Below are 11,179 nucleotides of genomic sequence, written 5' to 3' on the forward strand. Positions count from 1 at the left end.
GAATATAGCAGCAGTAACTTTGTTTTGTAATGCACGTATTGTGATGCATCATTGCACATCAGGCAACATGTGTGCATGAATATTTGACTCATATTGAAGAGGTTAAGGATGTTCGTAAACTTTTTTTTTTCTTCTTTTCTTTTCTTTTCTTTTAAATTTTTTTGAAAACTTGTGGAAAAATAATTTGAAGTATGCACAGTGTACTGGTGAAGTAAGAGTGTCATATAGCACCATTTATTATTTTTAATTAATTTTCTAAGTGTTTTGAGCAGGCGATGCCCCTATTTAAAGGGACATTGTGTAATACTAGCTTTCTTTTTGACATTTACATTTGATGTTTTTCTTATTTATATAAAATTCCCTGTTGAGAAGGGAGAAAACAGAAGATAGGGGTGAATGGAGAATGATCATGCTGTAATGCATGGAAAGGAGTGGATGGGGGATGGGGGAATGAGGGAGTGTGTAAATGATATTTTGACGCATCCTGAAGGGATTTCTCCCCATCTTCTCTTTTTCTGCATGAAGGGACAGAGAGGGGTAGGGACATCAATTAAATGAAGTGGCCTTGCTGTGGATGTGCTGTGTCTTGCTACATTGCTTCTGACCCAGTGGAGTGGGAGGAGCCAAGAAAAGAGGGAGGGAGGGGTGGTGAATGGGAGTGGAGTATGTGAGGATGAAATGGGTGGGAGTGGAATAATGCCTTTGACTTTGGCTACCTCCCTTGTAAGGGGGAAAAAGCTGTTGGTATATGTACATATATAACATTTTAGAAAGGTATATCATACATCTGTCAACATATACTGACAGTGAGAATGAAGGCAAGAAATGCATACATACATATACCAAGGCTTTTTCCCCCTTACAATGGAGGTAGCCAAAAAGGAAAAGGCATAAAATCATTCCCACCCATTCCACCCCTGAATACACTCCACACCCCTCCACCCTCCCTCTTATCTTAGCACCTCCTGTATGATGGGTCATCCCTGCACCTTGTCCACTGCCCTGGGTCAGAAGCAGTGTCGCAAGACACAGCACATCCATAGCAAGGCCGCTTCATTAAATCAGCGACCCCCCTCTCCGTCCCCCCATGCATAAAGGAGAAGATGGGGAGAAATCCCTTCAGGCTGCGTCAAATTTTGCTCACACATACTACCTCACCACCCATTCCCCTGCCCATTCCACCTCATGCATCACAACATCATCCATATTCAACCATTCTCCATTCACCCCTGTCTTCTGTCCTCTCCCGTCCTTCCTCAACAGACATTCTCCTCTTCCGGAAAGCCCCCTTCACTCCATCCATCCACCTCATCCTAGGACGTCCCTTCATGTTCACTCCCTCCACATCTGCCTTCCATACCACTTTTACTAGTCTTTCTTCACTCATTCTTTCCATGTGTCCAAACCATCCTAATACTCTTTCATCAACCCTATCTCCCAACCCCCTTTCCACCCCTGTTCTCCTCCTCACCTCATTTCTCACTCTATCCAGCCTAGTAACCCCTATCATACTTCTCAGACACCTCATCTCAAATACATTCAAACTCCTTCTCTCTTCCTCACTTATGTTCCATGTTTCTGCCCCATACAGTGCTGTTGGCACAATCACTCCTTCATATAGTCTCCTCTTAGCATCCATTCCCAAATGTCTATTCCTCATTACACTTTTTAATCCACCAAGGTATTTACTCACTTCTCTCAATCTACATTCTACCTCCACCTTCACTCCACCTTTTCCCGCCACCTTTGCACCCAAGTATCTAAAACTATCCACTTCCTCCAGTCGCTGTCCCTTAACCTCTTCAGTATGGGCCAAAATCTCGCGGGCAGCATTAGCTGCCAGACGTACGATGTGTCGTAATAATACTCGCATCATAAAATATAGTCACCGCTTATATCAATCGTTCTCTCTTTCACCCGTGAATTTTGATAACCATAGAAAATGTGATGAAGACAGTTTAGAGAGTATGTCATTACGCAGGGGCAACTACAATAAATATAATCAAGACGCCGATATGGCAGCCTCGCGTATCCACTTGCTCCTCATGCCGCCTACGTATGCGGCACTGTATGGAAGGGGTTAATGCTCACTTCCAGTCTACTGCCACTTTCACCCCTTGTACATCTCATCACCTTACTTTTACCCACATTTATCTTTAGCTTTCTTCTATCACACACTCCCCCAAACTCTGTCACCAACTTCCTCAATCCCTCCTCCAATCCTGCCACAAGCGCAGTGTCATCCGCAAACAACAGCTGGCTCACCTCCCACTTTTCTCCATTTTCTTTAACCATCTCCAATCCCTGACCCTCTACCCTTGCATTTACCTCTCGCACTACCCCATCCATGTATAAGTTGAACAGCCAGGGCAACATAACGCATCCTTGACAAAGTCCCACCTTTACCTTGAACCACTCACTCTCTCCATTTCTAATCCTGACACAAGCTCTACTACTCTCATAAAAACTCTTGACAGCTCCTAGAAGCTTTCCTCCTATCCCGTATATCCACGAAACCTCCCACAGTGCCTTTCTGTCTACCCTGTAGTAAGCCTTTTCCAGGTCCATAAAGGCCCAAAAAACATCCTTCCCCTTTCCTATAGCTTTCTCACATATCTTTCTTACCACAAAAATCTGATCTACACAACCTCGACCTGTCCTAAATCCACACTGTTCCTCACCAATTACTCCCTCTGTTCCTCTCAATCAAGATCCTCCCATAAGCCTTCCCAACTACACTTAACAAGCTAATCCCTCTGAAACTACTACATTCACACTTGTCCCCTTTTCCCTTGTAAAGTGGAACTATACAGGCACTCCTCCAGTCCTCCGGCACTCTACCCTCTCTCCAGCAAACATTAAATAACCTCACCAGCCAGTCCACCATCACTGTACCTTCTTTTTTTAGACATTCTGCATGGCATCCATCCAGACCAGGTGCCTTACCTGCTTTCATCATCTTAACAACTGCCTTCACTTCATCCTTCCTTATTTCTCCTCCATTTTCCTCACTCTCATTTTCTTAGCATTTCCCACTGCAGATATCTTTCCCTCCCTATCCTCCTACACATTTAGCAACTCCCTAAAATATTCTGCCCATCTTCCCCTTACTGCCTTCTCTTCCATTATCATCTCTCCATCTGCACCTTTTACCTTTTCTTCTCTACTCGATTCGCCTCCTCTTCCTCTCTTAACTTCTTTCCAAAACATCTTTTTATTACTTTCAAAATTTTCTGTCATACTCTTACCCCACTTCACATCTGCTCTCCTCTTTGTCTCCTTTACCTTTTTGCTTTACTTCTCTTTTCTTTTCTTTGTACCTCTCATATGACTCCCTCATCCTATTTTGTAACCAATCTGTGAAAGCTTGTTTCTTCTCTTCTTCAACCTTCTTTGTTTCCTCATCCCACCATTCACTACCCTTTCTTCAATTTCCTCCTGTCCTTCTTGTTCCACACACCATCTTTGCACACTTTGTGACTCCCTCCTTGAACCATCCCCATTCCTCCTCCACACCTAGCTCTACTCTATCCTTCACTCCCTCCCACTCCTCCTTCAGCTTCTTCTTGTACTCCTCCTTTTCCTTTTCATTTAAAGAGTTCACTCTAAGCACCTCCCTACCTTTTGTCCCTTTCCTTTTTCTCCATCTATCCTCCACTCTCAACTTACCTTCCACCAAAAAATGATCTGATATTCCACCACCCTCTCCCCTTAGCACATGTACATCCTTAACTCTTCCTATCATAATCCTATTTACCACTACATAGTCCATTAATGCTCTATCTACCACCCTTCCCTCCACCTCTCCCATGTGTACTTATGCTCGACTTTCTTCCGAAACACTGTATTTGCTATCATCAACTCTCTTTCTAGACACATTTCCACCAATCAACTTTCCACTGATTCTTTCCTGGAACTCCACATTTCCCAACCACTCCATCAATTGGCTCATCACATTTCCCAACCACTCCATCAATTGGATCATTTCCTACCCTAGCATTAAGGTCTCCCAGTACTATTACATTGATATTTCTCCCTAATTCCTCTATGCACTCATTTAAATCTATCAAAGAAACCTCCCTTTCTTCTACGCTCTTCTCACTGCCAGGCCCATATGCACTTACAAAAACCCACGTCTCCCTTCCCAGTTTCACCTTCATCCACATTATCCTTGAGGAAACCTCCTTCCACTCCACTACATGTTTACCTATCTCTTCACTTACTAGTATAGCCACCCCTTCCCTCCCTCACCCTCTCTTCACTCCTGATAACCTCCCACTTACACTCCCAAACTTACTCTCGCCCTTCCCTTTCAGCTTAGTTTCACTCAAAGCCAACACATTCATCTTTCTTCTCACAAACATACCACATATCTCTTCCCTTATACTCTCATCTGTACCACTGTACAATTAATTGTATATTGCTTGAGAGTTGTAGTCGACACTTATTTTTTTCCCTTTTTAGTAAGGATCATTATGTAACAAGGAACTGTGTTGAATGTTGGGAAGTGGTTCATCCCTAGTGAAGAATGCTGAGCCACTTTTTTACTTTTTCCCCTCCTTTCTCCTGCCACCTTTATATATCTCATTTACTACTCATACATCTCCACATCTTCAATCTCTTAGGCTTCAGTGTTGAGGAGTAAAAGTATGCCACCATCATATTCCCACATGTAGTTGAAAGTGACAAAATAGGACAAAGTGAAGGAATGAAGGAACTGGAAATAATATTTTCCTGCACACTCAAGGCAAAAGAGGATCTCAGACCATCCATTCTCTCCATTCCTGGCCATCACACATACTCTATTATTCATGTAAAAAAAATTTATCATCTTTAAACATATTTACCCTATTCCATGTGTAACATGTTCCACAGTTCTTCTCTTTCAACCCTATCATAAACTTTCACAAGTCCATAAAATATCCCAAAACCATCCTTATCTTTTGCTAAATACTTCTTAGATAGTTGTCTAAAGACAAAAACTTTATTCATATAACCTTTTTCTTTTGTGAATCCTCATTGCTCCTCCCCATTAATTCCCTTTGATTCCTAATCCTGTCAATCAACTCAGATTAATACACCTTACCAACCACTCAACAGACTAATCCCTCTAAAACTACTACATTCATACTTGTTTATTTCCCCTTTGTATAATGAATATACATGCACTCTAATCCACAAAGGTACTTCCTTTTCTTAAATATACATTGAATAATCTCACCAGCTACTCCAATACTACTACTCCACTCTGTCAGACATTCCACAAGACACTCATTCAATCCAGGTGTTTATCCAGGTTTCATCTCTTTCAGTGCTGTTTGCACCTCCTCTTTGGTAACAGTTTTACAATTTCCTCACCCATCCCAATCATTCTAGTATCTCCTGCAACAGTGATTATGGGTAGAGCTAAAGGAGACAGAAGAGAGTAAGAACTATAGAAGAATAAATATGACAAGCATACTATTTATAGAAGAACATGAGGATTGTGTAAAAGCTATCTCAAAGGTACAGGAGGGATGGGATTTAGAAAAGATAGGGGATGTGTGTGACATGTTAACTGTCTGAAGCAAAAAAATGAGATTGTGGGAGAATGTACCAAAGGCTTTTTTGCCTTACAGAGGAGGTAGCCAAAAACAAAGGCATAGAAACTACTCCCACCCGTTTGTGGGAGAATGTAACAGATTAATATGTGGCATGTATGGGCTTGGAAAAGACATATGACAGTAGATGGGAGGAAAAGAGAATATAATTGAAATAAAAGTATGAAGAGTATCAATTAAAATTCCATCTTTTTCTCTTTTCAACAGCGCATCTCCGAGCAGTTTACAGCAATGTTCCGCCGCAAAGCCTTCTTGCACTGGTACACAGGTGAAGGCATGGATGAGATGGAGTTTACTGAGGCAGAGTCCAATATGAATGACCTTGTTTCTGAGTATCAGCAGTACCAGGAGGCTTCAGCTGAGGATGAGGAGTTTGCAGATGAAATAGAGCCTGAAGAAGAACCTATTGAAGAGGAGGTTCAATGAAGTGGGTTTGAAGTGCAGGTCTCACATGAGGTGAAGAGGTCTTGAGTGGAGTGCAGTAGTTTCTTTCTTTTAATCACTGCCTATGAGGAGAAATATATTACCCAAATAGAAATAAGTTGAAATGTACATAAACATGGTTGTGCCAATGTGGTGGAATTGGTTTCAGTTCTGCTTAATAAATATGAAGGTTTCAGTTAACTCCCCAATGGTAACAGCCTCTTACCCTGGCTGACTAAGCACATTGAGCATGAAGTGTCAGCTTTGGACCCAGCTAAAGTGCCTCATGGCAAAATCCCCTCACCCTTATTAGATGCCAGCTAGAATCTAAGGTCACAGAATGGATGTGCATGGAAAATAAAGAAACAAGTATCTTCCTAAGTTACTAAACCCTATATGAAAATAGGTTTAGGTGAATAAAATTAATCATGATTAGCCAAATGTGAGACTTAGATTAACGAGAAAAATTTACAAGCTGTGATGGTAGGCCACCCTCAAAAGCAAAAATCTAACCCCCCACCCCACTTTAGTTAAAAAAGAAGAAAAAAATAAATAAATAAATAATGAAGCTGGTTTGTGAAGGTGACAAATCTCAAGCCTGGTATAAAATATATATCAGTATGAAGACAATAGCTGGTTAGTGAATGACAGTAGTCAACTTCCTACTCCTGCCCTTCACCTTGTCAGTACTTATTGAGACAGTTTTCAGTTGTCTCACGAGGAACAAGCTATAAAATAAGCATGATTGGTATGACTAGTCACTGCAGTACAGTTTTTAGTCTTAATGCCAATAGTTTGGCTTTCTCATTTTTTCACTTCACACAAAATTGAGACATTTTTTCTTATTTTGCTTAGAATAAGCTATAATTTTTAAAATTGACATTTGTTTGAATACTGAATAAATTATATAAATGCAACTCTGGTTCTTATTTTCCTATTATATATCCTAAAAGCCTAAGCTAAGTTAATCACTTTGGTATGATGACGCCTATGTAGGAGTCATGAGGTGCGAGTGGGTACACAAGGATGCTGGCATCGACGTCTTGATTATATATATTTTTTTGTAGTTGTACACGAGTTACCCCTGGATTCTGGGAACTGATTTAATAATGTTTTCTGTATTTATTATTACTCAGTGAAAGGGAATGAGTAATAAAGCAGTGACTTTATATTTCATATTGCAAGTACAGGAGTCCCTCAAATAACGCGGATTCGAATAACACGAGTTCAATCATACGCAGATTTTATTTCAAAACCATCTCAAATGTAGAGAACCGTTTTAAAATTCGCGGCGAGTCGGGCACGCATACGCACACACGCGGCAACATCGCAAACAATTGTGGTGACTGCTTTCTATTTTACCATATACAGTCGATCCTCATATAACACGGTCAGTATGTACACTGGGAACTGCTCAAACAAGGGTGTGGGGCGAGGGGATAGCCGTGGGTGGCTGCCTGCGGTTACGTGTCAACCTCCAGGTACTGATGCAGGAGGGAGGGAGGGGAGTAGGGGGGTAGCCAACAAGCTTTAGCTTGTCGCTTCCACCACCTGTGCCGTGCTATCGTGAAATGTTACCGCCCTAACCTGTTGAAGTGTAATGTTTCTTTCGTTTGGCACACAACTAATAAATCTGATAATGACTGCGCTTGTTGTGTCTTAATTTCTCTTATGAGGTTCTTGTTACTGGCGGTGGTGGTTTGGGAGATCAAAAACAGACATATACATGCTTACACACGTGTAGACATGCACACGTAGACACGTTAGACAACCAGTGTATGTTGTGAATGCGCAGGCATGTACAACAACAAATATGAACACAGACACATGCACGTACATGCTTACTTGTACATGTGAACACAGACACATACACGCATGCACGCACACACACACACCATACACACACATACGTACGCCACATACACACACATATACATATGCCACATACACACACATGTGTATACACCACATACACACACACATGTATATACGCCAAATACACATATACGCCACATACACACACATGTATATACGCACAAACACATACATACACCACATACACGTGCACACACACACATACGCTGTGGTTAGAGCTCTGGCCTGCCACTACGGAGGTCCGGGTTCGATCCTCGCCCGGGGCTGAAATAATATCAGTATCGCAGCGCTGAGGGGTGTTACTCCAACTCTCGTGGGCGGGGAGTTGGGGGTGTGTGTGTGTGCAAGGTCATAGCATTACCCATAGATCGGACCTACGAGCTCTGAGCTCTCTTCCAGGAGGGAAATAGCTGTCGATCACGAGTCCAACACGTGATCCAAAGACTAAGTGAATACACACACACGCACGCACACACACACATACGGTTCTCGGTATTTAATATGGAAAGTCAGCATATGCGGATTTGGTCATACGCGGTAATTTCAGGAACCTCACCCCCGCGTTATTTGAGGGACTCCTGTAGTTTGATGAACCATACATGTGGCAGCCAATGCTGCACACGAGAATTTGACTCGTACTGAAGTGGTTAAAGGGTACACCCAGATCATAAATTCATATACATATACCAATAGCTTTTTCCCCTTTACAAGGGAGGTAGCCAAAGTCAAAGACATAAATCCACTCCCACCCATTTCATTCCCACATACTCCACTCCCATTCACCACTCCTCCCTCCCTCTTTTCTTGGCTCCTCCTGTACGATAGGTCATCCCTGTATCTCGCCCACTTCACTGGGTCAGAAGCAATGTAGCAAGACACAGCACATCCACAGCAATGCCACTTCATTTAATCGGCAACCCCCCTCTCTCTCTCCTTGTGCAGAAAAAGAGAAGATGGGTAGAAATCCCTTCAGGATGTGTCAAAATATCATTCTCACATTACTCACTCTCCATCCCCCACCCACTCCCTTCCATGCACCACAGTACCATCCATACACAACCATTCTCCACTCATCTCTGTCTTCTCCCATCCCCAACAGACATTGCCCTCTTTCCCAACGCCCCTTTTACCCCATAATCCATCTCATCCTTTGTTGCCCCCTCATGTTCACTCCTTCCTCCTCTGCCTTCCACACCTCTTTTACTAATCTTTCTTCACTCATTCTTTCCATGTGTCCAAACCTTCCCAATACTCTTTCATCAACCCTATCTCCCAACTCCCTTTACACCCCTATTTTTCTCCTCTATCATAAACTCACTCTATCCAGCCTAGTAACCCCTACCATACTTCTCAGTCATTTCATCTCAAACATATTAAAACTCTTGCTCATGTTTCTGCCCCGTACAGTGCTGTTGGCACAATTACCCCTTCATACAATCTCTTAGCATCTATTACCAAATGTCTATTTCTCATTACACTTTAATTCCCCAAGACATTTACTTGCTTCTCTATGTTCTACCTTCACCTCCACTCCTCCCTTTCCTACCACATTCATACCCAAGTATCTAAAGCTATCCACTTCCAGTCTGTCTCCCTTAATACAGTGAGTCCTTCTTATACAGTAATTCTTTATCCGGTAGATTCACAGTTACGGTATTTGGTAATTACTACCCACGATTCTATTTATGGTAAGAAAAATTCACAGATACGGTATCTGCTCATGTTTTGAAGAGGAAATAGCAGGGAGAAGGTACATCTGCCATATCCTATTATTACATGTTATAATGGGTTCGGTATATGGTAATTTTAATTTGCAGTAAGGTTTTCAGGAATGCATATGTATCGTATAATGAGGACTTACTGTACTTTCAATTTCCTACCATCCTTTACCCTCATACATCTCATCACCTTACTCTACCCACATTTATCTTCAACTTCCTTCTTTTGCACACCTTCCTAAACTCTGTCACTAACTTCCTCAATCCCTCCTCTGATTGTGCCACAAGTGCAGTGTCATTAGCAGACATCGACTGGCTTATCTCCCACTTTTCTCCATTTTCTTTAACCATCTCCAATCCCCGGCCCTTTACCTGCAGTTGCATTTACCCCTCACACCACCCCATCTATGTATTAATTGAACAGCCAGGGCAACATAACACATACCTGGCGAAGTCCCACCTTTACTTCAAACCAATTGCTCTATTTCTAACACAGGCTCTACTACTCCCATAAGAACTCTTGACTGCTCTTAACAGCTTTCCTCCTATTCCATATATCTGCAATACCTCTCACAGTGCCTTCCTCTCTACCCTGTCATTAGCCTTTTCCATATCCATAAAGGCCCAAAAAAATAATTACCTTTTCCTAAAGCTTTCTCACATATTTGTCTTACCACAAAAGTCTGATCCATGCAACCCCTACCTGTCCTAAACCCTCACTATTCTTCACCAACCTCTCCATCCGTTCTTTTAATCCTGTCAATCAAAACCCTCCCATAAGTCTTCCCAACTACACTCAACAAACTTATCCCTCTGAAACTACTACACTTGTCCCCTTTTCCTTGTAAAGCAGAACTATACAGGCATTCCTCCAGTCCTGTCATTCTACCCTCTTTTAGACTAACATTAAACAACCTCACTGTACTTTCCTTTTTTAGACACTCCACATGACACCCATCTAACCTTATTTCTCCATTTTCCTCATTCATCACTGTCATTTTCTTAGTGCTTTCAACTGCAACTGTATTTCCCTCCCTATCCTCCCTCACATTTAGCAACTCCCCAAAATACTCTACCCATCATCCTCTTATTGCCTTCTCTTCCATTATCATCTCTCCATCTGCACCTTTTATCTGTTCTTTTCTACTTGATTTGCCTCCCCTTCCTCTCTTAATTTTCTTCCAAAACATCATTTTCTGTCATACTCTTACCCCATTTCACATCTCTCCTCTTTGCCTCCTTTGAGCATAGCTCCCCTTCCCGTATAATACAACTAGGTAAATACATACATATATCAATGACTATTTCCCCCTTATAAGGGAGGTAGCCAAAAAACAAAGGCATAAGATCCACTCCCACCCATTCCATCCCCACATACTCCACTCCCATTCACCCCCTCCCTCCCTCTTATCTTAGCTCCTCCTGGATGATGAGTCACCCCTTGCCCACTGTCCTGGGTCTGAGTAACATGTTAATAACATACTTGTCCTCTACAAGAGCTTTATTATACTACATAACTCTTAGAAATTACATAGTATCATAAACCACAAATGTCTCATTTGC

At 42.0% G+C, this 11,179-nt stretch overlaps 1 protein-coding gene across 1 annotated transcript in view; it reads left to right on the forward strand.

Moving 5' to 3' along the window:
• Positions 1-6,940, forward strand: part of LOC143020363 (tubulin beta-4B chain-like) — a 98,341-nt gene extending 91,401 nt beyond the window's left edge. Inside the window, exon 9 of the mRNA XM_076176737.1 lies at positions 5,808-6,940. Coding sequence (XP_076032852.1) covers positions 5,808-6,026 — 219 coding nt within the window. The 3' untranslated portion in view covers positions 6,027-6,940. The remainder of the gene's footprint in view (positions 1-5,807) is intronic.
• The last annotated feature ends 4,239 nt before the right edge of the window (positions 6,941-11,179 follow it).

The sequence above is a fragment of the Oratosquilla oratoria genome, chromosome 3 (assembly GCF_046742065.1).
Source record: "Oratosquilla oratoria isolate Oo_2021 chromosome 3, ASM4674206v1, whole genome shotgun sequence".
NCBI lineage: Eukaryota > Metazoa > Arthropoda > Malacostraca > Stomatopoda > Squillidae > Oratosquilla > Oratosquilla oratoria.